The 27,875-nt window shown below is 59.4% G+C and overlaps 1 protein-coding gene across 2 annotated transcripts in view; it reads left to right on the top strand.

Moving 5' to 3' along the window:
• TET3 (tet methylcytosine dioxygenase 3) overlaps window positions 1-21,713 on the top strand; it is a 30,673-nt gene extending 8,960 nt beyond the window's left edge. For both annotated transcript variants that reach the window (XM_069877465.1, XM_069877466.1), the window contains exons 2-10: window positions 7,465-9,646; window positions 13,571-13,661; window positions 14,051-14,144; window positions 14,353-14,561; window positions 14,660-14,810; window positions 15,745-15,834; window positions 15,947-16,084; window positions 16,846-17,182; window positions 18,104-21,713. In XM_069877465.1, the coding sequence (XP_069733566.1) occupies window positions 7,510-9,646; window positions 13,571-13,661; window positions 14,051-14,144; window positions 14,353-14,561; window positions 14,660-14,810; window positions 15,745-15,834; window positions 15,947-16,084; window positions 16,846-17,182; window positions 18,104-19,815 (4,959 nt within the window). In that variant the 5' untranslated portion in view covers window positions 7,465-7,509 and the 3' untranslated portion in view covers window positions 19,816-21,713. The remainder of the gene's footprint in view (window positions 1-7,464; window positions 9,647-13,570; window positions 13,662-14,050; window positions 14,145-14,352; window positions 14,562-14,659; window positions 14,811-15,744; window positions 15,835-15,946; window positions 16,085-16,845; window positions 17,183-18,103) is intronic.
• The last annotated feature ends 6,162 nt before the right edge of the window (window positions 21,714-27,875 follow it).

Here is a 27,875-nt window from a genome sequence, read left to right as displayed (position 1 = left end):
GGGGAGATCTGATTTCTCGCATCTCGGACTCTGGCAAAGCCCCGTGGTGCCCCCAGATCCCCATCATAGAACATAGAATCCCTAGGTTGGAAAAGACCCACTGGATCGTCGAGTCCAACCATTCCCATCAATCACTAACCCATGTCCCTCAGCGCCTTGTCCACCCGTCCCTTAAACCACTCCAGGGGAGGTGGGAGGATCCCCAGAACTGCTGCCGTAGGAGGAAAACGAGGAGAATGGAGATGGGAACATGTTCCTCTTGAGCTCCTGGTGGGGTGTTGGGTGGGAGCCCCACATGGCATTCACCGGGCTCGTCCTACCCTGGTGAGAAGGAACCGGAGGAGCAATAGTTGCCCCAGCACCATCCGGAGTGGGGTTACGGCTCGCGGGATCCCCGAAGTCGCTGCCAGGGCTCGCGTAAAGCAGAGCCGGGTTTCCCGTGGCGTAAATCAGCTCAAGCTCCCTTGGCATCAGCGCTGTTCCGGCTTTTCTGCGGGCTAAATGAGGACAGGAGCGAGCGGCTCAGACCCAGCGCTGGGGTCAACCGGGGCCATGGAAACAGCTTGGAAAACAAGGCGGGAGAGGCGGCTGGGGCGGCTGCGGGGCCGGGATGTAGTGGGGCCGGGAGACGATGTGGTGGGTGCCCTGAACCGGTGAGGTGGGTGCCCTGAACCGGTGGGGTGGGTGCTGGGAGCTGGTGTGGTGGGTGCCGGGAGATGATGAGGTGGGTGCTGGGAGCCGATGTGAGTGCCATGAGCTGGAGCGGTGGGTGCCGTGAGCTGGTGTGAGTGTCTTGAGCTGGTGTGGGTGCTGTGAGCCGGTGAGGTGGGTGCCGTGGGCTGGTGTGAGTGTCTTGAGCTGGTGTGGGTGCTGTGAGCTGGTGAGGTGGGTGCCGTGGGCTGGTGTGAGTGTCTTGAGCTGGTGTGGGTGCTGTGAGCCGGTGAGGTGGGTGCCGTGGGCTGGTGTGAGTGTCTTGAGCTGGTGTGGGTGCTGTGAGCTGGTGAGGTGGGTGCCGTGAGCTGGTGTGAGTGTCTTGAGCTGATGTGGGTGCCGTGAGCCGGGGCTGTGAGCCAGTGCAGGCACCCCGAGCTGGTGCAGTGGGTGCCATGACCTGGTGTGAGTGTCTTGAGCCGGTGTGGGTGCCGTGAGCCAGGGCTGTGAGCCAGTGCAGGCACCCTGAGCCAGTGAGGTGGGTGCCATGAGCTGGTGTCGGTGCCGTGAGCTGGTGTGAGTGCCATGAGCTGATGTGGGTGCTGTGAGCCAGGGCTGTGAGCCAGTGCAGGTGTCCTGAGCCAGTGCAGTAAGTGCCGTGAGCCGGCGTGAGTGCCATGAGGTGGCGTGGGTGCCATGAGCTGGGGCTGTGAGCCAGTGCAGGCACCCTGAGCCAGTGAGGTGGGTGCCGTGAGACGCTGCGGTGGGTGCCATGAGCTGGCGTGGGTGCTGTGAGCCGGGGCTGTGAGCCAGTGCAGGTAACCTGAGCTGGTGTGGTGAGTGCCATTGGCTGGTGTGAGTGCCTTGAGCTTGTATGAGTGCCGGGAGCTGGTGTGGGTGCCGGGAGCCGGGGCTGTGAGCCCGTGCAGGCACCCTGAGCCGGTGAGGTGTGTGCCGTGAGCCGGTGAGGTGGGTGCTGTGAGCTGGTGAGGTGGGTGCTGTGAGCCGGTGTGAGTGCCTTGAGCTGCTGTGGGTGCCGTGAGCTGGGGCTGTGAGCCAGTGCAGGTACCCTGAGCCGCTGTGGTGGGTGTCATGAGCTGGTATGGGTGCCGTGAGCTGGTGTGGGTGCTGTGAGCCAGGGCTGTGAGCCAGTGCAGGTACCCTGAGCCGCTGTGGTGGGTGCCGTGAGCTGGGGTGGTGGGTGTTGTGAGCTGGCGTGGGTGCCATGAGCTGGTATGAGCACCATGAGCTGGTGTGGGTGCTGTGAGCCAGAGCTGTGAGCCAGTGCTGGTACCCTGAGCCAGTGTGGTGGGTGCCGTGAGCTGGTGTGGGTGTCATGAGCTGGTATGAGTGCCATGAGGTGGTGTGGGTGCTGTGAGCCAGGGCTGTGAGCCAGTGCAGACACCCCGAGCCAGTGCAGTGGTTTCTGTGAGCTGGTGTGGTGAGTGCCATGAGCCGGTACGGCGTGTGCTCCAGGCAGGGAAAGTCAGGAGCTATTGTGCTTCCCGCTCAGTGCTTGGGTTTCCCAGATTTCCTTTTTTTAATCCATGTTTGGGGGTGTTGATGGTGGATTTGGGGATCTGCCTTGTTCGGCTCTCCCCAGCATCGCCTGTGGCCCAGGTTGGGGTCGCGGTGATGCCCCAGGAGCATCAATCCCAGGGGCGATTTGATTTCAGCGCCGTCTCCGAGCCCCTCGGTGGCACCGGCCGGGCGGTTGGTTATTGTCGGTTGCCTCCCGCTCGGGGTGCTCCGTCCGTACCCCGCGGTTCCCTCATCCCCTCATCCCAGCGAGGATCCCCCGGAGCTGCTGCCAGAGGAGGAAAACCACAAGTTGGAGCGCTGGGGCTGGCCGAGCTCCACCGGCGCGCGCGGGGCCGGCAGCCAAAGAGCCTCTTGGCCAGCCCATGCCGCCGGCTGGCAGCGGCACCGCTGACCTCCCAAGCACCCCGCAGCCCGACACACCCCGCTGTGTCCCCCCGATGCCACCAGCAAGGAGTCACCATCCCTGCAGCGGGGTCCAAGCCTTCGCCGCTCTCCTCCAGCTCCCAAATTCTGCAATTTTCATCAAACTGAGTGGGTTTTTTGCCATGCGGCATCTTCTGAGCGACTTCGCGAGCATCGAGTTGCTCCGTTCTCTGCAGCTGTGCTGCCCGGCTCCTGAAAAGACTTTTTATGACCTCCCTGAATATTCCTGCGGGGAATTTTGGGGTGTTTTGGGGGATGAGGGTGTGAAACCTGCACCCCCGTGGGGTTTGGGTGGCGTTGGCTTGAGGTTGAACGTCGTAATTTGACTCATCGGTCTGTGGGGTGTGGGATACGGGGGCTTCTGGGGCGGTGGGATGTGAAGTTTGATGGATCTATAGGGTTCCAGGGGTATGGATTGTGTAGGGTTGCTGGATCCGTGGGGCTGCTGGATCTGTAGGGCTGCTGGATGTCTATGTTACTGGATATGAAGAAGTTCTAAATATACAGAGTTACCGAGTGTGAGGGTTGCTGGGTGTGTAAAATTCCTGATTATTGGGCTGTTGGGTGTATGAGGCTGCCAGTTCCACTAGGCTGATGGATCTATAGGTTCCTGAGGATCTAGGATTGCCAGAGCTATAGGCTCCTGAGGATCTGGGATTGCTGGAGCTATAGGTTCCTGAGGATTTAGGATTGCTGGAGCTATAGGTTCCTGAGGATTTAGGATTGCTGGAGCTATAGGTTCCTGAGGATTTAGGATTGCTGGAGCTATCAGTTCCTGAGGATCTGGAATTGCTGGATGTGGGGGATTGCTGGATGTATACGGTTGCTGGATTTGCGGGTTGCTGGAGATGTTGGTCACTGGATCTATAGGACAACCAGCTCTGTAGGGCAGAAGGGTAGCAGAATCTATAGGGCAGGGGGCTCTATAGGGCAGCAGATCTATAGGGCTTGGGGCTCTATAGGGCAGAGGGCTCTATGGGGCAGCAGATCTATAGGGCAGCGGGGTCTGTGGGACAGCAGATCTATAGGGAAGGGGGCTCTATGGGGCAGGGGGCTCTATGGGGCAGCAGATCTATAGGGCAGAGGGCTCTATAGGGCAGGGGGCTCTATGGGGCAGGGGGCTCTATGGGGCAGCAGATCTATAGGGCAGAGGGCTCTATAGGGCAGGGGGCTCTATGGGGCAGCAGATCTGTAGGGCAGAGGGCTCTATGGGGCAGCAGATCTATAGGGCAGAGGGCTCTATAGGGCAGAGGGCTCTATGGGGCAGATCTATAGGGCAGGGGGCTCTATGGGGCAGATCTATAGGGCAGCAGATCTGTAGGGCAGAGGGCTTTACAGGGCTGGGGGCTGTATGGGGCGGCAGATCTACAGGGCAGGGGGCTCTATGGGGCGGCAGATCTATAGGGCTGGGGGCTCTATGGGGCAGCAGATCTATAGGGCAGGGGGCTCTGTGGGGCAGCAGATCTATAGGGCAGGGGACTCTATGGGGCAGATCTATAGGGCAGCAGATCTATAGGGCCGCCCAGCTAGGGGCTGCTGTCCCCTGCTGCATCTCTCCGAGCTGTGTCCATCCCCGCCATCTCGCCGTCCCCCCATGGCCCCTCCGTGGGTGCCGTGGGGCCCGCGTCCGTCCGTCCGTCCGTGTCCGTACGTGCGCGCGGCGCTGGGGCCAATGGCTCCTCCAGCTGGGTTTGCAGAGGGGGGGAGGGCGGGGAGGGCTTGGGCCCCGGCTGAGACTCCCAACAACTCGTTTCGCCTCTTGTCCCGCATCCTCCCGCCATCTCCTGCGCCTTCGCCTCCCTCCCCGCACACGTAAGTGCCGCCCGGCCAGACCCGTATCCCAACACGGCCTCGTGCCCGCTGGGTACTCGCCGCGATCCCAACACCTCCACGCTCTTCCCAGGCTGGAAACCTTCCAAACCGGGCTCTGCGTGTGTGGTTTCTTATTTTTTCCCTCCCTTTCCTCTCTTTAAGGCATTTAAAACGAAGGAAAAAAATAAAAAAATAGAGGAAAACCAGTTTAAAATAATAAATTTTCATCCTCAGCGCGATTTTTTAGCAGTAGGAGGATGCAGGAGCCATGCTAACCCGAGCCTGAGTGCTTGGGTTTCTCTTTATTTTGATGTCTGCCCCTTCCCAGCTTTTCCCCTGATAAATGTGGGAGCTTTGGGGAAAATGAGGACTTGGAGCCCACGGCAGCGAGTTCAGGATGGGGAGGGGAGTCAATTTTCAGGGAGAAGCCGCGAGGTCTTTCCATCTCCCAGTCCGTGGGGCCAGGAACAAAAGGAGCCGGATGAGAGAGCTAGGGAAAAAAAAATATCTGTTTTATATGGAGATCTATATTTTTTTTTCCCCCCATGGATTTAGGGGAGGTTGGAGCTCTCCGATTAACCCTTCAGTGGCAGTGGGGGATGCTCACTCCTGCCTCACGTGCCGGTCGCAGGCTGAGCTGTTTTCCTGGGTCAATAACTCGGTTTATGGGATGGAGGAGCCCAAGGTGCCTCTTTTTAGGGCCCCTGATGCAGAGTCCCCCAGGGAACCCCTGGGGCTGGTGGCTGCTCCCCACCCCGAAAACAGGTTTGGCATCGTTCCTCTAAGGTGGCGTCACCGCAGGGACACTTCACGGCTGAGGACTTGGAGAGGGCTCTTCTGGCTTGGGATGACGGTGTAGGAAGAAGGGGTTAGGCTGTTTCTCCCCTGGTTTGCAAAGGAGAGCGGAGGCGGCAAAGTATTTGCTCCCCAGACCTGATAGACTGGTCCCAGCGCTTGTACCTCCATCGCTTGGCTCCAGGGATGCTGGAGACCTCATTGCTCTCTCCAACTACCTGAAGGGAGGTTGTGGAGAGGAGGGAGCTGGGCTCTTCTCCCAAGGGACAGGGGACAGGACGAGAGGGAATGGCCTCAAGCTCCACCAGGGGAGGGTCAGGCTGGACATCAGGAAAAAATATTTCATGGAAAGGGTCATTGGTCCCTGTCCGAGGCTGCCCAGGGAGGGGGTTGAGTCCCCTTCCCTGGAGGGGTTTAAGGGCCGGGTGGACGAGGCGCTGAGGGACATGGGTTAGTGATTGATGGGAATGGTTGGACTCCATGATCCGGTGGGTCTCTTCCAACCCGGTGATTCTGTGATTCTATGATGTAGAAACCAGCCTGTGTGGCTTCTCTCACCTGTGCCAAAACCATGGGGCTGGGGGCTGAAGGGTTAAACGCGCCTCCCCAAAAGCCACACACTGACAGCTTGCTCACACTCACGAGTGCAACTTCGGAGTCTCCCAAGAAGTCTGGGCTGTGGATCCTTCCCATGAGCCGGTGCCGGCACTGTCCGGAGGCAGGAAGCTCTGCCCACAGCCTTTGCTTGCTCGGTCATGGGTTTTTTTTCCAGACACCTTTGCTGTATTTTTAGCTCACAGGAAGCTCCCTCTGGTTTTCGGCAAAGTGCTATAAATGCGCTGCCAGCTCCCGGTTACCGGAGCAGCGAAATCCCCATCGCCGAGGGGAGAGACATGGAGACCCCAGCCCTGGGGCAACCCCTTGGCGGGTCTTAAATAGAGCCTGAGAGCCCAGACGCCGGTGTGATGGACTCCCTGGGTGCCACCAGGAGGGATGGCTTGATGGTTTTGGTCTCCTCTTGGCATGCGGCCGGTGTTCTGGACGCCGTGGCCGTAGCTCGGTGTTGCCAGGGGCCCCGGCCAGCCGTGTTGATCCAGACACCAGGTTATTCGAGGTGAAAGCCTCCTCGCGCCGCCCCTGGCACCAACGTAGCCAACTCAGTGGCTTCCTGCCATGCCGCGGCCCGGCGAAGGACGCCTGCTCCCGGCCAGGATGTTTGCTTTGGGCTCGGATCCAAAAAAAAAACAGCCCCTTTTGTCCTTGTGCCGCTTCCTTCGCCGGCACAAACTGTGTCACCGGAGCAAGGGGACGCCCTCCCCGTCTCAACCCCGGCACGTCTCGCCCTCCGTGGGAAGATGGAAATCCCAACGTGTCCTGTGAGCAATTTCAGAAGCGGGTGGTGGCGTGGGGACGTGGGCGGCACCGGGCGCCTTTCCAGCCAAGCTGCTCCTTACGTAGCCGGGCAAACCCCACGTGGCTTTGCCGGCAGGGATCGCTTTCTCCAGTGGTTCAAGGGTGTCCTCGTCACCTGGGTGAGAAAAAGAGATGGGGAAAGGGAGAGTGAAATGAAAGGAGGGAGAAAATAGGGTGATGACAGCCAGTGGCATCTTGGCTTGGGTCAGACCCGGCGTGGCCAGCAGGGCCAGGGAGGTTCTTCTCCCTCTGGCCTCGGCCCTGGGGAGACCGCTCCTCGAATCCTGGGGTCAGTTCTGGCCCCTCCCCACAAGAAGGATGTTGAAGCTCTGGAGCGAGTCCAGAGAAGAGCAACGAAGCTGGGGAAGGGGCTGGAGAACAAGGATTGCGAGGAGCGTCTGAGAGAGCTGGGGGTGTTTAGGCTGGAGAAGAGGAGGCTGAGGGGAGACCTCATTGCTCTCTGCAACTCCCTGAGAGGAGGTTGTGGAGAGGAGGGAGCTGGGCTCTTCTCCCAAGGGACAGGGGACAGGACGAGAGGGAATGGCCTCAAGCTCCACCAGGGGAGGGTCAGGCTGGACATCAGGAAGAAATATTTCATGGAAAGTGTGATTGGGCCCTGGCAGAGGCTGCCCAGGGAGGGGGTTGAGTCCCCTTCCCTGGAGGGGTTTAAGGGATGAGTGGATGAGGTGTTGAGGGACATGGGTTAGTGATTGATGGGAATGGTTGGACTCGATGATCTGGTGGGTCTCTTCCAACCCGGTGATTCTGTGATTCTATGACACACAGGTTCTGGCCAGGGATGCTCACGTCTGTCCTCTCTCCTTGCAGACAGGTTGGGCGGGCGACCCGGTTGATGGACCCGGCAGAAGCCAAATGGAAGAAGGGCCAATTAATTATGTCGAAGAAAGGCGGCTGAATGAGGGCAGCAGGCTCAGCCTGGCGAACGGGGGCCGGGCGGAGGCGGGGGGCGCCGTGCTGATGGAGCAGAGCCACTGGTCCCCGGACCACCCTCCCGCCGCCGGTAAAGCCCACCTGGAAGACGTCAGGAACCTGGTGGCCTTCTCGGCGGTGGCCGAAGCCATTTCCTCCTACCGGCTCCCGCCCTCGGCTTCACCGTCGCTGCTGTACGAGAAGTTTGACTCGGAGATGAGCCGGGGCGGGCTGGGTGCGACGGATGGCGTACCGCGAGGAGAGGACCTGCACGCCCTCAAGGCTGCGTTGGCTTTGGCCAAGCACGGCGTGAAGCCCCCCAACTGCAACTGCGACGGCCCCGAGTGCCCCGATTACCTGGAATGGCTGGAGCAGAAGATCAAGACGGCTCTGGGCGAAGAGCCGGCCTCACCGCGGCCCCGCGCCGCCACCGCCGCCAACCCCCCGCCACCCCCTCAGGAAGGTGCTATCGACCCCCAGCCGGTGCCTGAGGCCGTCGAACCGTGCCCGCCCGACGGCCTCCCCTTTTCCCAGAGCGCGTTGACCATCGCCAAGGAGAAGAACATCAGCCTGCAAACCGCCATCGCCATCGAGGCCCTGACGCAGCTCTCGGCCGCCCTTCCCCAGCCGCCGCCGCCGCCCCCACCGCCGCCGCCCCCCACCACCCCCTTTGGCCCCGGCCTCCTCACCGCCCCGGGGGCCGCCTGGCAGCCGGGGGATGAGCCCCGTTATCCGCCGGAGCCGGGAGCAGCGCCAGAGCCGTTCTTCAGGGCTGCACCTCCCCGGGGAGGCTTCGCGGCGGCGTGGGGGCTGGAGGCCGAGGGGGCGGCGGGGGCCGGGGACCCCATGGCCGAGCTGGAGCAGCTGCTGGGAAACGCCGACGACTACATCCAAGCGGCTTTCAAGAGACCCGAAGCGACGACCAGCAAAGCGGCGACGCCGAAAACGGAGCCCCCCGAACGAACACCCAGCAAGGACGTGCCGGGCAGCCCCCGTTTGCCGCCGGCGCCCCCCGAGCCCAACCTGCACAAGAAGACGCAGCTGGTTCTGCAGCAGCATCTCCACCACAAGCGCAGCCTCTTCCTCGAGCAGAGCCTGGCGGCGACACCCCAAAACCAACCGAGCGGCTGGTGGGCTCCCAGCGCCCCGGCCGGGCCTCCCAAACCCTTGGAAAAGCAGCCCAAAGAGAAGAAGAAGAAAACGCCGCCTGAAAAGCCTCCCCCGCCGGCCAAACCCTTCCGTAAGCAAGTGCAGATCAAGAAAGCGAAGCAGAAGGACTCGCAGCCGCTCTTCTTGCCCCTGTGGCAGATCAGCCTGGAAGGGTTCCGGGCGCCCGCCGAACCTCCCGCCGAAGAGATGCAAACCGAGCCGCCGCCGCCCCAGCCTCTTGCACTACCCCTGCCCGCCGCTCCTCACCCGCCGCCAAACACCCTCGCCGGCGGCCCCCCGGCTCCCAACTCTCAGGAAAGGGGCGCCCCCGGGGGGGGCCCCCAAATTCACCCGGTGCCGGCGGGCTCGACGGGCTCCGAGGAAGCACTGGCCACCCCGCCGCCGGCCGCCCCGGCCCCCGTTGCGGTGGACGACAAGCTGGAAGAGCTCATCCGGCAATTCGAAGCTGAATTCGGGGAGAATTTCAACTTGCAGCCCCCCGAAACAACCGCCCCGCTCGCCCCCGGGGCTGCTGAGCTGCCAGGGGGGGTGACACCAGCCCCGCAAGCGCCCCCCGTTTCCACCGCCGCCACCCCGGCTTCCAGCAGCGCTGCCCCTGCTGGACCCAAAAGCTTTTCGTTCTCGCCGGGGAAGGAGCCCCCCTTCACCGCCCGCTCCCCGAAACAGATCAAAATCGAGTCTTCTGGTGCTATCACCGTGGTATCGACCACGTGCTTTTATTCTGAAGAAAGCCAAAACCCCGACGCGGAGGACGCCGACGGGACACCCACCAAGGACGAGGTGCCGCTGACGCCCACCCTGAGCGGCTTCTTGGAGTCGCCGCTGAAATACCTGGACACGCCGACCAAAAGCCTCCTGGACACCCCGGCCAAGCGGGCGCAAGCCGAGTTCCCCACCTGCGACTGTGTCGGTGAGCGAGCGGCCGTGCCGGGGGGTGCCGGGTTGGCGGGGATTCCAGGGTGTCAGGATGGAGCCAAGTTGCCAGGATGGCATCCAGGTTGCCCTGGATGAATGCCGGAGCGGTGCTGTGTTGTCGGAAAAGCCCTTGCTTCCAGGGGGGGATGTGACAGGCACACGGCAGAACTCCGATGCTGTGGAACTGTCTTTTGCTTTCTCTTCACCTCTCCTGGTTTTATGGTCGACTGAACAGGAGCCAGCAGGGGCCCAGGTGGCCAAGAAGGCCAAGGGCATCTTGGCTTGGATCAGACACAGCGTGGCCAGCAGGGCCAGGGAGGTTCTTCTCCCTCTGGCCTCGGCCCTGGGGAGACCGCTCCTCGAATCCTGGGGTCAGTTGTGGCCCCTCCCCACAAGAAGGATGTTGAGGCTCTGAAGCGAGTCCAGAGAAGAGCAACGAAGCTGGGGAGGGGGCTGGAGAACAAGGATTGCGAGGAGCGTCTGAGAGAGCTGGGGGTGTTTAGCCTGGAGAAGAGGAGGCTGAGGGGAGACCTCATTGCTCTCTTCAACTCCTTGAAAGGAGGTTGTGGAGAGGAGGGAGCTGGGCTCTTCTCCCACGGGACAGGGGACAGGACGAGAGGGAATGGCCTCAAGCTCCACCAGGGGAGCTTCAGGCTGGACATTAGGAAAAAAATATTTCATGGAAAGGGTGATTGGTCCCTGTCAGAGGCTGCCTAGGGAGGGGGTTGAGTCCCCTTCCCTGGAGGGGTGGATGAGGTGCTGAGGGACATGGGTTAGTGATTGATGGGAATGGTTGGACTCAATGATCCAGTGGGTCTTTTCCAACCTGGTGATTCTGTGATTCTATGATTCTATGGCAAATGCCAACGCCAACCTGGCTGTGGTGGCAAGAGGTGGAGGAGCGGCAAAACCAAAAGGCTGGTTTTACTGCCCCATAGAGGGGCTCACAGTTGCCCCAGTGCCAAACCCACCTAGAACCCAGATCTCCTGGTTATTTTAAGCCAAATTAGCTGGATTGGGATGTGTGTTTCTGCTTATTTGTTGTCAGGGTGCTGGGTTGTTTGGTGGCCAATCCCACTGGGATACATTGAAAAAGCCTTGGAATCTGGGATGTGAGAGGTTTTTTTGGTATATGTTGGCTTTTCATAGTATCATGGAATCATTGAGGTTGGAAAAGCCCTCTCTCCTCATCCAGTCCAATGTTAGTGGATGTGTTAGTCCTATCCAATGTGCCCACTAAACCCTGTCCCCAAGTGCCACAGCCACACGTTTTTTTAACACCTCAGGGGTGGAGAACCCACCACTGCCCTGGGCAGCCTCTGCCAGGGCTTCACCACATTTTTAGTGTGAAAAATTTTTTCCAATACTCACTCTAAATCTCCCCTGGTGGAACTTGAGGCCATCTCCTCTCGTCCCATCCCTTGTTACCTGGGAGAAGAGCCCAGCACAACCTCACCACAGCCTCCTTTCCAGGAGCTGCAGAGAGCAATGAGATCTCCCCTCAGCCTCCTCTTCTCCAGGCTGAACACCCCCAGGTCCCTCAGCTGCTCCCAGAACCCCTGTTCTCCAGACCCTTCCCAGCTCCATTCCCTTCTCCAGACGCGCTCCAGCCCCTCAAAGTCCTTCTTGGAGTGAGGGACCAGACTGAACCCAGGATTCAAGGTGCGGCATCACCAATATCAAGCACAGGGGGTCAATCCCTGCCCTGCTCCTGCTGGCCACCTCATGGCTGATCCAAGCCAGGTGCTGGTGGCCTTCTTGGCCACCTGGGCCACTTCTGGCTCACGTTCAGCTGCTAAAATCTGGCTCCCCTGGGTCCTTCTCCACCAGGCAGCTTTCCAGCCGCTGTTCCCCAAGCCTGGATCGTTGCACGGGGTTGTTGTGGCCCAGGTGCGGGACCTGGCACTTGGCCTTGTTGAACCTCATTGTAATTGGCCTCAGCCATGGATCCAGCCTGGCTGTGTCCCTTTGTTAAGCCTTCTGAGCAAGTGTTAGAGGTTTCCCACCCAGTCCCTGGATCGTCAAGTTCCATCCGAGCGCTGGGAGCTGAATCTTCCCTCCCCTGAGATTCAGCTCCCAGGTGGGTGAGGATTTGGGGCAGCTCTTTGGAGAAACGAAGCCCTGAACCTCTGGCAGAGGTGGCCTGAGGCCAAGCTCAGGCTGCACTCGCTTAGTGAGGCTTCTCAGTATTTCTTTATTGGCTCATAAATGACCGTGGTAATTAACCCAAACGGCACCGCAAGGCTTTTCTGTGCTGTTCTAACTGATCGTGGCGTTCATCCTGCAAAGCCAGGGAAAGATTTAGGTTGCTGTTCCAGTGTGGAGCTGGGAGAGAGGGGATTTTCCCTGCCCCGCCTTGATTTTCTGAGGAGAAGCTGGGAGGAAAGCCGTGAGGTAGGAGTGGGGCCGGTGTTTTATGTGGTGCCTGCACCACGAGGGCTGGGCTGGATCCGTCCGCGGCTGCGTGGCCGGCGTTGATCTCCGTCTGGGCAGCTGCAGCGCAGCTGAGCCCGGCTTTCTCCTCGCCCTGGCGCCCGGCCAGCGAGACATGACGGGAATGAGAAGCAGGGCGAGCATGGAGAGGGGGATCAGACCCAGCTGGTGCGCTGGATGCATCCATCCTGGCAGCGTTTGAGCATCCCTGGGCACCGGGCTTGGACCCCTGCACCACGGCGGCTGCTGGGAGCATCTTCTGCTTCCTGCACCTGCACCGCTGTGACCGAAAAACCCCAGGGGCTGCTGCTGCGTGGGGTGTGTGGCTGTAGGGCAGCAGCCTCGGCATCCTCCTGTAGCCCAGCATCCTTCTCCAATAGTCCAGCATACTTCCACCATAGCCCAGCGTCCTGTAGCCCAGAATCCTTCTCCTGTAGCCCAGCATCCTTATCCCTTAGCCCAGCATCCTTATCCCTTAGCCCAGCATCCTCCTCCTTTAGCCCAGCATCCTCCTCCCGTAGCCCAGCAGCCCTCTCCCGTAGCCCAGCATCCTTCTCCCATAGCCCCGCGTCCTTCTCCCGTAGCCCAGCGTCCTTCCCCCGTAGCACAGCATCCTTCTCCCGTAGCCCAGCATCCTTCTCCTGTAGCCCAGCATCCTTCTCCCGTAGCCCAGCATCCTTCTCCTGTAGCCCAGCATCCTTCTCCCGTAGCCCAGCATCCTTCTCCTGTAGCCCAGCATCCTTCTCCCGTAGCCCAGCATCCTTCTCCTGTAGCCCAGCATCCTTCCATAGCCCAGCGTCCTTCTTCCGTAGCCCAGCGTCCTTCTCCCTTAGCCCAGCGTCCTTCCCCTGTAGCCCATTGTCCTTCTATAACCCAGCATCCTTCTCCCTTGGGGAGAGTTTTGGGTCTCCAAAGGTTCTGGGTTGGAGTATCCATTCCTTGTCCCCTGTGGCCTTTTATTGCTTGGAGCTTCTCCCTGAGGAGAAAATGCAGAGGCTGTTGAATGAAGCCTGACCACGGCTTCCCCTCCCTGATGCTCTTAGGTGAGGGCACCGACGAAGAATCAGAGAATAATTTGGGCTTTAATGGACCTTAAAGATCATCTAATTCCACTCTCTGCCATGCAGGAACATCTCCCACTGCATCAGGGGCTCCAAGCCCCATCCAACCTGGCCTTGAACCCCTCCAGGGATGGGGCAGCCACCCCTGCTCTGGGCAACGTGTTCCTGGGCCTCATCACCCTCACGGTGAAGAAATTCTTCCTCGTGTCCAGTCTAAATCTGCCTCTCTCCAGTTTATACCCGTTCCCCCTCATGCCTTTGTTAACAGTCCCTCCCCAGCTTTCTTCTAGAACCCACGGTTCTGGTGCAGAAGAGCCCGTTTTGAGGGAATTTGGGGGTTTGGCGTCTTTCGGGGCAGCCAGTGGAGGTGCAACCCCCCCAAATCTCTCTGTCTGATCCCCCTCCTCCTCCTGCTGCCTCTGCAGAGCAAATCGTGGAGAAGGACGAGGGGCCGTATTACACCCACCTGGGCTCCGGGCCCACCGTGGCGTCCATCAGGGAGCTCATGGAGGAGCGGTAAGGGCCCTCACCCCCATCGGCCTGTCCTGGGGAGCCCTGAGGGCAACAGGGGGTTTGTGGGGGCCTCTGAGGGGTCACTGGGGGCCCATGGGGTCCCCTGGGTTGAGTGTGGCGTCATGAGGGGTCATTGGGGGTGAGTGGGGTCCCCTGAGTTGAGTGTGGGCTCGTGAGGGGTCATTGGGGGTGAGTGGGGTCCCCTGGGTTGAGTGTGGGCTCGTGAGGGGTCATTGGGTGTTAGTGGGGTCCCCTGGGTTGAATGTGGGGTCGTGAGGGGTCACTGGGGGCGAGTGGGGTCCCCTGAGTTGAGTGTGGGCTCGTGAGGGGCCATTTAAGGCGAGCAGGAGACCCGTGAAGGCGGGGTTGATGGCTGGTGGCGTCCCACCCAGGTACGGCGAGAAGGGCAAAGCCATCCGCATCGAAAAAGTCATCTACACGGGGAAGGAGGGGAAGAGCTCCCGGGGCTGCCCCATCGCCAAGTGGGTGAGTGCCTGCTCCTCAGCTCCAATTCCCCTCAAAACCCTCTCTGAGGAGATGCTCCTCCCATTCCCTTCTTCCAGGGGACCAGGAGGTCCATGGTGGCACCTCCAGATCTTCCCGAGGTGCTGCAGAAAGCAGACAGGACCACTTTTAGGTTCCTCCCCGCGCCAGGAGGTGTTTGGAATGTTCTGACTTGGCCTCCGTCTTCCAGGTGATCCGGAGACACAACCAAGAGGAGAAGCTGCTGTGCCTGGTGCGGCACCGGGCCGGCCACCACTGCCAAAACGCCGTCATCATCATCCTGATCCTGGCGTGGGAGGGGATCCCGCGCACGCTGGGTGACACCCTCTACCAGGAGCTCACTGACACCCTCACCAAGTACGGCAACCCCACCAGCCGCCGCTGCGGCTTGAACGACGAGTAAGTCGCGCCGGGACGGTTCAGGGAGACGAGAGGGGAGGAGGGACAGTGTTTGTGGAGCTGCTGGCGGCTGATGTTCCATCACGTCCTTCCTGCAGCCGGACCTGCGCGTGCCAAGGCAAAGACCCCAACACCTGTGGCGCTTCCTTCTCCTTCGGCTGCTCTTGGAGCATGTACTTTAACGGCTGCAAATACGCCCGGAGCAAAACTCCCCGCAAGTTCAGGCTAGTGGGGGACAATCCCAAAGAGGTGGGTGATGCGGGCGGAGCAGGAAACACCAGCAGGGCTGAGGGTTTGGAGCTGCTTGGATGCCCCTTGGGAGCCAGCAGTGGCTCGGGTGGCCAAGAAGGCCAAGGGCATCTTGGCTTGGATCAGAAACGGCGTGGCCAGCAGGGCCAGGGAGGTTCTTCTCCCTCTGGACTCAGCACTGGGGAGACCGCTCCTCGAATCCTGGGGTCAGTTCTGGCCCCTCCCCACAAGAAGGATGTTGAGGCTCTGGAGCGAGTCCAGAGAAGAGCAACGAAGCTGGGGAGGGGGCTGGAGAACAAGGATTGCGAGGAGTGTCTGAGAGAGCTGGGGGTGTCTGAGAGGCTGGAGAAGAGGAGGCTGAGGGGAGACCTCATTGTTCTCTGCAACTCCCTGAGAGGAGGTTGTGGAGAGGAGGGAGCTGGGCTCTTCTCCCAAGGGACAGGGGACAGGACGAGAGGGAATGGCCTCAAGCTCCACCAGGGGAGGGTCAGGCTGGACATCAGGAAAAAATTTTTCACGGAAAGGGTGATTGGTCCCTGGCAGAGGCTGCCCAGGGAGGGGGTTGAGTCACCTTCCCTGGAGGGGTTTAAAAATTGAGTAGATGAGGCACTGAGGGACATGGGTTAGTGATTGATGGGAATGGTTGGGCTCGATCATCCTGTGAGTCTTTTCCAACCTGGTGATTCTATGATTCTATGATTCCTGCTCCCTCCAGCTCCAGGTTTTGCATGCAGGAAGCCTGAAAATAGGATTCCTTGTGGGATATTTATGAATTAGGAAAACAGGGGAAAGAATTTAAGCCGCGTGCTTTACGCAGTGGTGGACATTGTGAGGAAGGTTGGATGCTGCGCAGCGTCTAGGGGCTCTGCCCCAAGTTATGTCCCCACTTCCAAAATCCCTGGGTGACCTTTTCCTCCTCTTTTCCCTCTGGCAGGAAGAGCTGCTCCGGAAAAGCTTTCAGGACCTGGCCACTGAGGTTGCTCCGCTTTACAAGAGGCTGGCACCCCAAGCCTACCAAAACCAGGTACCGGCCACCCGCACAGCCGCCTCGGAGCACGGCAGCCGGCAGGAACCGGGGCGGGGTGGCAGCGCGTAGGAGATTCCTGGTAAGCGGAGCCCTCTCCTCCTTCTGCCAGGTCACCAACGAGGACGTGGCGATCGACTGCCGGCTGGGCTTGAAGGAGGGGAGGCCGTTCTCAGGAGTGACGGCCTGCATGGACTTCTGCGCTCACGCTCACAAAGATCAGCATAACCTCTACAACGGCTGCACGGTGGTAAGCAAGCAGCCAGTGGGGCTTCTTGGGATGGTCCCCCACTATTTCAGGGTGCTCCTTTTTGAGCCACTCGGTCCCCGCTCTTCGCAGATCCAGAGGTCGGAGCCCGGTGTCTGCACACCTCAGATAAAATGGTTCTGGGCTGTGGGAGCTGAAGCCACCCCAGCACAGTGGCTCATGGGGATCGTACGCTCGCTTTAGTCCAACCCAAACCCCACAAGAGGTTTTGGAAAGCTGCCTGGGGATGGGTTTAGGCTGGGGGAAGGCGAGGCTTCGCATCGATGCAGGGAATAAGGAGGAGGTTTTGCCCCCATCCCGCATCCAGCTTCTGAGCGACTAAGCTGGGGAGGGGGCTGGAGAACAAGGATTGCGAGGAGCATCTGAGAGAGCTGGGGGTGTTTAGCCTGGAGAAGAGGAGGCTGAGGGGAGACCTCATTGCTCTCTACAACTATCTGAAAGGAGGTTGTGGAGAGGAGGGAGCTGGGCTCTTCTCCCAAGGGACAGGGGAAAGGACAAGAGGCCTCAAGCTCCACCAGGGGAGGGTCAGGCTGGACAGCAGGAAAAAATATTTCATGGAAAGGGTGATTGGTCCCTGTCCGAGGCTGCCCAGGGAGGGGTTTGAGTCCCCTTCCCTGGAGGGGTTTAAGGGACGGGTGGATGAGGCGCTGAGGGACATGGTATTGAAGGGAATGGTTGGACTCAATGATCCAGTGGGTCTCTTCCAACCTGGTGATTCTATGATTCCATCCCTGCTCCTCCAGGTCTGCACGCTGACAAAGGAAGACAATCGCGTGGTGGGGAAAATCCCCGAAGATGAGCAGCTGCACGTCCTCCCCCTCTACAAAATGTCCAGCACGGATGAGTTTGGCAGCGAGGAGAACCAAAACGCCAAGGTGGGCAGCGGGGCCATCCAGGTGCTCACGTCCTTTCCCCGCGAGGTCCGCAAGCTGCCCGAGCCTGCCAAGTCCTGCCGGCAGAGGCAGCTGGAAGCAAGGAAAGCCGCTGCAGAGAAGAAAAAGCTGCAGAAGGAGAAGCTGATGACACCAGAGAAGATCAAGCAGGAGGTGCTCGAGCTCCCCACACTCCAGCAAAATGCAGGTAATGGGGGCACAACTGAGGCCCCGCTGCCCCTGAGCCATCCAGGAAGCGCGTGAGGGGACGGGGATGCAACTGAGGGTTTCCTTGGGCTGGTGGTGTGGAATGCTCAGCATGTCAGCGTGCAGGATGGCATTTTTGCAGCTCCTGGGATTTTCCCTGTAATGTGGTGCTGGGGGGGAGCTCTCACCGCAGCCCAGAGCGTGGGTGTGAATCAGTGCGGACCTCCAAGCTCGGCCAGTGAGGGCATCACTGTAGCATTTTTGCACATGACACTAAGCTGGGTGGAAGTGTGGATCTGCTGGAGGGTCGGGAGGCTCCAGAGGGATCTGAACAGGCTGGATCCATGGGCTGAGACCAATGGGATGAGGTTTAACAAGGCCAAATGGCGGGTCCTGCCCTTGGGGCACAACAACCCTGAGCAGCTCCAGACTAGAAGCCTGGCTGGAAACTGCCTGGAGGAGAAGGACCTGGGGGTGTTGGTTGAACAGGAGCCAGCAGGGGCCCAGGGGGCCAAGAAGGCCAAGGGCATCTTGGCTTGGATCAGACACGGCGTGGCCAGCAGGGCCAGGGAGGTTCTTCTCCCTCTGGTGAGACTGCTCCTCGAATCCTGGGGTCAGTTCTGGCCCCTCACCACAAGAAGGATGTTGAGGCTCTGGAGCGAGTCCAGAGAAGAGCAACGAAGCTGGGGAGGGGGCTGGAGAAGAAGGATTGTGAGGAGCGTCTGAGAGAGCTGGGGGTGTTTAGGCTGGAGAAGATGAGGCTGAGGGGAGACCTCATTGCTCTCTGCAACTCCCTGAGAGGAGGTTGTGGAGAGGAGGGAGCTGGGCTCTTCTCCCAAGGGACAGGGGACAGGACGAGAGGGAATGGCCTCAAGCTCCGCCAGGGGAGGTTCAGGCTGAACATAAGGAAAAAATTTTTCAGGTATGGCGTTGAAAAGCGGGCTGCCCCCGCAGCCGCTGAAACCTTCCATCAAGGTGGAGCCGCAGAGCCATTACAATGCCTTCAAGTACAACGGTAACGCCGTGGTGGAGAGCTACTCGGTGCTGGGCAGCTGCCGGCCCTCCGACCCGTACAGCATGAACAGTGTTTACTCTTACCATTCCTACTATGCACAGCCCAATCTGCCTTCCGTGAACGGGTTTCACTCCAAGTTCGCGCTTCCCTCCTTTGGGTATTACGGCTTTTCCAGCAACCACGTGTTCCCCTCGCAGTTTCTGAATTACGGGGCGCCCGAGAGGAGTGGGAGCAGCTGGGTGAGCAACGGCTACGAGAAGAAGCCTGACGTCCCGGTCTTGCGGGAGAACCTCAGCCACACCTACGGGAACAGCGATTTCCCCGAGCCCATCCCGCACAGCGTCCGGAGTAAAAACCATCACCAGCGCACCTACGAGCGGGCTAACCGCTACGCCAGCCAGCAGAAAGCTGGGGTGCACAGGACTAGCTCGGGCTCGGAGGAGGCACCCTCGTTTGCACAGAACTGTTTCGGCAACCGGCCCATCAAGCAGGAACCGCCGGACCCTCCGCCTTCCATCGAGCCCCTTCCCGGCGCGGTGGCCATGCCGAGCGGCGGCCTAGCCCTGCCGGCTGTGCCGGTGTGCGGCGCGGGGCTGGAGCAGCAGTGGAGCCCCTTCAAAGCGTCCCGGGGCGCCTCTTCTCCTGAGAGGACTAGCGCGGCGGAGGCCTCGTGGAGCGGCCTGGTGCCAGGCTCGGGGGGCCGGGAAAAGCCGAGCGCCTTCGACGCCGCGGCACGCTTGCCGGCGCCAGAGAAGCAGTGGCCCAACATCTTGGCCGGAGAGGCAGCGGCGCGTGGCACGGGCTTGTTGGTGAAACCGTGGAGCCCCTGCAAGCTGGGGGAGGCGGCGCTGCCCGGCACGGCCACCCCGAGCCTGCTGGGGCCGCTGGGGATCGGCTCGGCCCTGTCGGGGCTGCCCGGCTTCCCGGAGGAGCCGTGGGGCTCGGTGAAGTCGGAGGAGCGGAGGACACCGGCGCCCAGCCCGGGCCTGCTGGAGAAGCCATGGGAGGCAGCGGTGGGTGAGAAAGGAGCGGTGGGACCCCGCCGGGAGAAGCCGTGGGACCCCTTCGGCCTGGAGGAGGATCTTCCGGAAAAGGCGGTGAAGGAGGAGGAGGAAGAGGAGGAGGAGGAGGAAGAAGAGGAGGAAGAGTGGTCGGACAGCGAGCACAACTTCCTCGACGAGAACATCGGTGGGGTGGCCGTGGCGCCCGCCCACGGCTCCATCCTCATCGAGTGCGCCCGCCGCGAGCTCCACGCCACCACCCCGCTGAAGAAACCCAACCGCTGCCACCCCACCCGCATCTCCCTCGTCTTCTACCAACACAAGAACTTGAACCAGCCCAACCACGGCCTGGCGCTGTGGGAGGCCAAGATGAAGCAGCTGGCGGAGCGCGCACGGGCCCGGCAAGAGGAGGCGGCGCGCTTGGGGCTCCCGCCGGACACCAAAGCCTTCGCCAAGAAACGCAAGTGGGGCGGCACCTTGGCGAGCGAGGCGGCCAGCAAGGAGAGGAGGGACTCGGTCCCCACGCGCCAGGCGGTGGCCATCCCCACCAACTCCGCCATCACTGTGTCCTCCTACGCCTACACCAAGGTGACGGGTCCCTACAGCCGCTGGATCTGAGACGGAGGCGACCGCCGCCGCGGCCCCATCTTACCTCAACCCTCAGCAGCGCCGGCGCCCGGCGTTGTTTCGTGGTGCTTTCTCCTCGGGCGTGGGGGAGAAGATTCAAAAAAAATAAAAGAGACAAAAAGGAAGCGAACCACAACAAGAAAAAAATAAAAAAAAACCAACCCATGGAAAGCGAACCCAACACACACGCTTGGAAACAGCGGAGCCCGTCGGAGAGGAGTTGGCAAACAAAGCAAAACTCGATATGAAAAAAAAAGAAAACGAGGAACGCTGCTGTTTGGTGCTTTTCAGTAATCTCATGTTTGTATCTCCGCATGTTTTTAATCCAGCCTGGTGCACCACGCAAACGGAGGGCGACGTTTATAGCGTCCTCTTGCAAAGGAGAGGTTTGTAATTCCACTTAAAACTATCTATTTATTGGATTTTATTTTATTTTATTTTTTAACTCTGATGACAACGATGAAGCTGATCTTCGAAAAAGAAACCAACGCTGAAAGAAATCAAGCTTACGCAAGTAAAACCCAACCTGAACACCAAACCAGCTCAAAGGCGAGAGGTGACCCCCTCCTGGAGGACGCCGGGTGGCTGGTGGGATCATGTGCTTCACCGTCGAGTCGGACACGCTGAACGTCCGATTATTTTTATTCCCAAGGACCTAAAAAATACCTATTTTTCAACTCGAGGAGCCCTTTCTTACAGCGATGGGAGACCCGCTTACGAGCGAGGTATTCCCGGGGCGGCACGTCTTTGCTTGGCTCCTCAGCCCCGGTGGGATCGGCTCCACCGGGATGGAGCCAGCCGGCGTCTTTCCCGGCGCCGGAGACCTCAGGACACGTCCGGGCTGGGAATTGCCGCTGCTGCCAGGGTGCTGCGCTCGGGCACGGACCTGGGGGCTCCTTGGGAGAGCGACAGTGGCAGCGGCGACGTCTCTAAAGAAGCCGACAGGACAAAACCAGAAAGAATAAAAAATAGAAAAACAGGAAAAAAAAAAAAAAGAAAAACCAGAACCCAACCCCAAACTGTGAATAGCTAGTGTTGCTCTGTACATCACTGTTGCTAAAGTCTGGTGCTTTCCGTCTCCGGGGGGACTTTCTCCACGCGATCGGCTCTGGGAAGAGCGAATTCCAAGACTTGACTGGCCAAAACCCCAAGGGTTCGCCGGCACCGCCGGGGCTCGGTGCTTTTTCTCTCCCCCTGGTGCCATCCTTCCTTCCTTCCTTCCTTCCTTCGGATCACCGTTCTTCCCACCGCAACCCCGACACGGAACCCAGCGACGACGACGACAACAACCGCGTGGTGCTTTTCTAACAATCTCAGTCGAGACTTTCTGCTCGTCCCTGATGCCGAAAGCCGTGCCGGGACGAACAGATGGACGGAGCCGGGTGCCGGCGTCCCCCGGGGTGGTTGATTTTGCACTTTCAGGTGCCTTTTGGAGAGCCAGCGAGCCAGAGCCGACGCCGTCACCGTGCAGAAATCACCTTGTGTTTACCTGTCACCCTCCTTCCCTGCGCACCGGCACGGATCAGCAGGATCTGGGTAAAACAGCCTGAACATTTCTGTGCTCTGATTTTAAACCTGTAAATAGGGAAAGAATTTTTTTAAAAGCACTTTCACCTAGATTTAAAAAAATGAAATCGAAACTTCAACTCCCTTCTTTCTTCTCTCCCCCCAACCAACTCGAGAGCAGTATGTTTTAACCAAGATGAGTGGGGGAGAACTGTAAATACTGGCAGAATATTTAACATGCTTTGTCCATCCTTCATAATTAATTTTTTTTTAACCGTAATCGCGTATATTCGACAAGGAAACTCAATGAGCTATTACCGCTTTTCTTATGATACCCAATAGCATATCAGGATTGGAAGAGTCAATGATAAGTCAGATGTTAGGGACGTGCCTCCAGCACGAGGACCCGACGTGTCAATGTGGTTTGGTGGCTAAAACGGGGACCCGGTGGCTCCTCGTGGTTGGTGGGGCCGGATTCGGGTGCCGGCCCCGGTTGGCATCGGTGGTGGTGACAGGGGTGCCTCGCGAGTGGCTTGGAGCCAGGAGGAAAAGGGATGCGTTCGGAGAAGCGAGGGTGCGTGTAACCTGTCTAAGTCCTGCTTCCTCGGAGGTTTTGATTTCGGTGCAGGGAGAGGGTCCGGCGTGGCGTTGGCTTCGTTGGGTTCATCCCGGGTGAGCGGGGAGGCGCCGGCACCGCGGGGCGGGGAGCGAGAACTGCTGCAAGTCTCATGTTTGTACACTACATAACGTCTAACCTACCTCAAATCTCAGTCATGGAAAACTAGCACGCTTCAGACTTCTTCTTCTTACAGAAACTAGGAATCTATGCACAGCTCTTTTCCCCTTGCTGCTCAGAGGCTGTTTGTCAAGCGAAATCTTTTTTCCTTTTACCCGTCCCGGTGGCCGCGCTCCTGGCGCCGGAGTCAGGGCGGTCGCGGCATTAAGCGGGGGTTGTTTTTAATTGCTTCGGGGCGGCACGGGGACCGAACTCGGCAGCGGGTCGCGGCCACAGTGGTGCTAGAACAACGCCTGCGGTCGCATCGCCAGGTAGAGCTCGGCGTGGGGAGCCCCGACGAGCTCCATCCACCCCGCTTCGTTTTTTCCGGCCGCGATGCTTTGCCTCGGGTGGGGAACAGGGGACGCGATTCGGGGTCCCCCCTCCCCGATCTCGATGCTCTTGGGATGAGGCACGGGAAGGAGAAGGAAACCAGAATCCCTGAGGTGCCTCGATTGCTGATTTTTCCTTTTAATACTGGAGTATGCTTTGTGGGCTCTATAAGGCATATTTTTATTAAATGAAACCTTCTAATACAAACGGTGCTATGGTGTTTTAACAAACTCTATCACGCTTCTGCCTGATTCCATCTCGCTGAGGTGCTACCAATGTATATAGGAAACTCGGGAACCAAGGAGAAAAAGAAAGCGAAGTTGTTGAGAAGGAAGCTTGCTTTGCCGGAGCGACAGCTCGAAGCGTGCCGGGAGCCAGTTGGGTTTATGCAAACCGCGATCGGTGCCGTGTCAGAGGTGTCGTAGAATCATGGAATGGTTTGGGTTGGAAGGGACCTTAAAGATCATCCAGTTCCACCCGCTGCCGTGGGCAGGGACACCTCCCACTGGACCGGGTGCTCAAGGCTCATCCAACCTGGCCTTGAAGACCTCCAGGAAGGTGTCGTGCCAACCAGGCTCACAGCACGGGGTTGGGGCACTGGCAAGAGAGCCGGGCATGAATGTGATGCTTGGACGTGGTGCTTGGACAAGGTGCTGAGCTCTAGTGCTCAGCTCTGCGCCGTGAACGTGGTGCTAGGACAGGGTGCAACGTTCAGCGGGGCTGTGCGAAGATGGTGCTTGACCGCCGCGCTTGGAAACGGTGCCTGGAATTGGGGCTTGGAAACGGTGCCTGGAACTGGGACTTGGCCACGGTGTGTGGACGTGGTGCTCAACCACACATCATGGACATGGTGCTGAGGCCCAGCGTTTGGATATGGTGCTTGGGCACGGTGCTCGGTCACGCATTGTGGAGGTGGTGCTTGCTTGTGGTGCGTGGACACCGTGCTCGGCCAGGGTGTGCGAACACGGTGCTTGGAAACGGTGCCTGGAGTCGGTGCTTGGCCACGGTGTGTGGACATGGTGCTTGGGCACGGTGCCTAGTCGCAGATCATGGACGTGGTGCTCGGAAACGGTGCTCGGTTACACATCATGGACGTGGTGCTTGGAAACAGTGCTTGGTCACACATCGTGGATGTGGTGCTTGCTTGTGGTCCATGGACACCGTGCTCGGCCAGGAGATGTGAACATGGTGCTTGGAAATGGTACCTGGAATTGGTGCTTGGCCACGGTGTGTGGACATGGTGCTTGGGCACGGTGCTCAGCCACACATTGTGGACATGGTGCTCGCTTGTGGTCCGTGGACACCATGCTCGGCCAGGGGATGTGAACATGGTGCTTGGAAACGGTGCCTGGAATTGGTGCTTGGCCACGGTGTGTGGACGTGGTGCTTGGAAACGGTGCTCGGAAACTGTGCTTGGTCACACATCATGGACGTGGTGCTTGCTTGTGGTCCATGGACACCATGCTCAACCAAGATGTGTAAACGTGGTGCTTGGAAACGGTGTCTGGAATTGGTGCTTGACCATCGTGTGTGGACGTGGTGCTCGGGCACGGTGCTCGGTCTCACATCGTGGATGTGGTGCTTGCTTGTGGTCCACGGACACCGTGCTCACCCAGGAGATATGAACATGGTGCTTGGAAATGGTGCATGGAATTGGTGCTTGGGCACAGTGCTCGGTCACACATCATGGATGTGGTGCTCAGATGTTGTCCGTGGCCACCGTGCTCAACCAGGATGTGTGAACATGGTGCTTGACCACGGTGCATGGAATTGGTGCTTGGACATAGCCTTCAGACGTGGTGTGTGGACATGGTGCTCGGGCATGGTGCTCAGCCACACATCATGGATGTGGTGCTCAGATACAGTCCATGAGTGCTTGGCCAGGGTGTGTGAACATGGTGCTCAACCACGGCGCGTGGATTTGGTGCTTGGGTATGATGCTCAGCCGTGCATCGTGGACGTGGTGCTCAAGCACGGTGCTTGGACATGGTGCAAGGACTTGGTGCTCAGCTAGGGTGTGTGAACATGGTGCTTGGACACGGCAAATGGACTTGGTGCTCATCCAGGGTGTGTGATCATGGTGCTTGGACATGGCAAAGGGGCTCGGTGCTCATCCAGGGTGTGTGATCATGGTGCTTGGACATGGTGCAAGGACTTGGTGCTCATCCAGGGTGTGTGATCATGGTGCTTGGACATGGCAAATGGACTTGGTGCTCGGGCACCGTGCTCAATCATGCGCTGTGGACATGGTGTGTGGACACGGTGCTCAACCGCAGTGCTCAGACGTGGTGCTCAGCCACAGCGCATGAAAACGGTGCTCGGCCACGGTGCTTGGGCTTGGTCCGTGGACAGTGTGCTCAGCCAGACGGGGTGAACGTGGTGCCTGGACGTGGCGCTCAGACGTCGTGTGTGGACACGGTGGTGGGACACGGTGTTTGTGCCGGGTGCTCAGCGTGGTGTTGGGTGGGCACAGTGCTTGGGCGTGCTCTGCAGATACGGTTCATGGACGCGGTGCTGGAGCATGGTGCTCACTCACCACTCATGGACACGGTCCTTGCTCACCACGCACGGGTGCGGTGCTGGGGCGCGGTGCTGGGGCACGGTGCTCGCTCACCACGCATGGAGATGGTGCTGGAGCACGGTTCTTGCTCACCATGCACGGGTGCGGTGCTGGGACACGGTGCACAATCACCACACATGGACATGGTTCTTGCTCACCACACATGGACATGGTTCTTGCTCACCACGCATGGAGATGGTGCTGGGACACGGTTCTTGCTCACCATGTACAGATGTGGTGCTGGAGCACGGTGCTCACCCACCACGTACGGATGTGGTTCTTGCTCACAACGCACGAACACGGTGCTGGAGCACGGTGCTCTCCCACCACATACGGACACGGTTCTTGCTCACCACGCATGGAGATGGTGCTGGAGCATGGTGCTTGCTCACCACATACAGATGTGGTGCTGGAGCACGGTGCTCTCCCACCACACACGGACACGGTTCTTGCTCACCACGCACGGACACGGTGTTGGAGCATGGTTCTTGCTCACCACACATGGACATGGTTCTTGCTTACCACGCACGGACATGGTTCTTGCTCACCATGCATGGAGATGGTGCTGGAGCATGGTGCTCGCTCACCACGTATGGAGACGGTGCTTGAGCACGGTGCTCTCCTACCACACATGGACATGGTTCTTGCTCACCACACATGGACGTGGTGTTGGAGCATGGTTCTTGCTCACCACACATGGCCACGGTTCTTGCTCACCACGCACGGCCACGCTGCTGGGCCACGGTGCTGGCTGCTTGGCCGTGGTGCCGTGCCCAGCACGGCGCCCACCCCAGCGCCCACCCCAGCTTCATGGTTCTCCTCCCAGCCCCGCGCCCGCTGCACTCAGCACCGTCCCCGGCACCACGTCGAGCACCGCGCTCGGCACCATCCCCAGCATCTTCGGCACCATCCCAGGCACCGAACCCGGCACCGCGCTCGGCGCTGCTCCCCAGCTCCCTCCCTGCTCCCACCCGCCTCTTGCTTTCCCCCGTTCCTCCCCTTTTCTTTTTGCAATTTCGGGTTTTCTTGGTGCTATTTCCCCCCCGTCCCCCGCGCCCCCAAATACCTCAACCCCCCCGGCGCGGCGACGGCGCGCGGACCCGGGGCGAAGCTTTCCAGAATCAGGGATCCTTGCGCAGCGGCGTCGCTTCCTTCAGTCAAGATTCGCGTTGCCCCCCATCCTTTTTCCCCACCCTCCCTAGGATTTTCCCTTCTTTTCCCATCAGGGATCGCAGCCGGAATCTCCCCCTCCCTTTTCTTCCACAAGCAATTTGGGGGTTTTATTTATTTTTTTTTTGCACCGGTGAGATTCAACACCGCGGCACTAAAAAAAAAAAATCCTTCAAAAATAGGAACTAATTCCAGTTTTCCAACCCAAGCGCCGTTTTCTTCGCACGTTTGGGAATTTCGGGAGGTGGGAAGTGGCTTTTTAGCGTTTTTCGTTGCGGGGGTTGCGGGATGGAGGCAGGCGAGGGGGCACCGCGGGGCGTCCCGGACAAACTCAACACTTGAAGATTTCTTGGTCGGCTCGGGACTGGGGTTACTTGAAATGAAGTTTTTTTCTTTTCCGGGGCGGATCGAGGACCGGTAGATTTTTTTTCCCATGTCTCAAGGCAATAGGATTAACGTGTATGAAACTGTAGATACTCTAGGACAGTAAATTTATGCTGATAATTTTATTTTGTATAATTTTCCCTTTTTCTTTGCCCCTCTCTGTGGTTTTTCCCCTCCAACACCCGGTTCGGTTTCCCTCCCCTCTGTGTTTTTTGGTAAATTTATTTTTTAGGATGCCTAAAAATTGCAAGGTTGGATCCTCCCCCTTTCCCCCCCTTCCCCTTTCCCGGTTTTGGTTTTGTTCTTTGTTTTGTTGTTGTTTTTTTTTTAATTTGTATTTTATTCTGAGTTCGCGGCCTCTGTTATTCCCGATCTCTTTAAAATATTGTGGGTGTTTTAATAAATTTTATATTTATTTTTTGCACTCAACACATGGCCCTGGCTCTTCCTGGCGGGTTCAGGATGGGGTCTGGGGTGGGAATGAGGGATCGGGATGGGGTCTGGGGTGGGAATTGGGGGTCGGGATGGGGTCTGGGGTGGGAATTGGGGGTCGGGATGGGGTCTGGGGTGGGAATTGGGGGTCGGGATGGGGTCTGGGGTGGGAATTGGGGGTCAGGATGGGGTCTGGGGTGGGAACAGGGGATCGGGATGGGGTCTTTGTTGGGAATTGGGGGTCGGGATGGGGTCTGGGGTGGGAATTGGAGGTTGGGATGGGGTCTGGGGTGGGAATTGGAGGTTGGGGTGGGGTCTGGGGTGGGAATTGGAGGTCGGGACGGGGTCTGGGGTGGGAATTGGAGGTCGGGACGGGGTCTGGGGTGGGAATTGGAGGTTCTGGGGTGGGAATTGGAGGTCGGATGGGGTCTGGGGTGGGAATTGGAGGTCGGATGGGGTCTGGGGTGGGAATTGGAGGTTGGGATGGGGTCTGGGGTGGGAATTGGGGGTCGGGATGGGGTCTGGGGTGGGAATTGGGGGTCGGGATGGGGTCTGGGGTGGGAATTGGAGGTCGGATGGGGTCTGGGGTGGGAATTGGAGGTTGGGGTGGGGTCTGGAGTGGGAATTGGGGGTCAGGATGGGGTCTGGGGTGGGAATTGGGGTGTCTGGGATGAGAATTGGAGTTCGGGACGGGGTCTTTGTTGGGAACTGGAGGTCGGATGGGGACTGGGGTGGGAATTGGGGGTCGGGACGGGGTCTGGGTTGGGAAAAGGGGGTTTTTGGGGGGGGGGGGGGTCTGGGGTGGCAGCTCCCCCGGGCCGGCAGGGGGCGCTGTGGTCGCTCCGGCCCCGCCCCTCCCTCGGCGCTCGGGGGGCCCTCTCCCCGGGCGCG

This window comes from Phaenicophaeus curvirostris, chromosome 27, assembly GCF_032191515.1.
Source record: "Phaenicophaeus curvirostris isolate KB17595 chromosome 27, BPBGC_Pcur_1.0, whole genome shotgun sequence".
Classification (NCBI taxonomy): Eukaryota; Metazoa; Chordata; class Aves; order Cuculiformes; family Cuculidae; genus Phaenicophaeus; species Phaenicophaeus curvirostris.
Note: the sequence above shows the minus strand (reverse complement) of the source record. Positions and strands in the feature narration are given on the sequence as shown.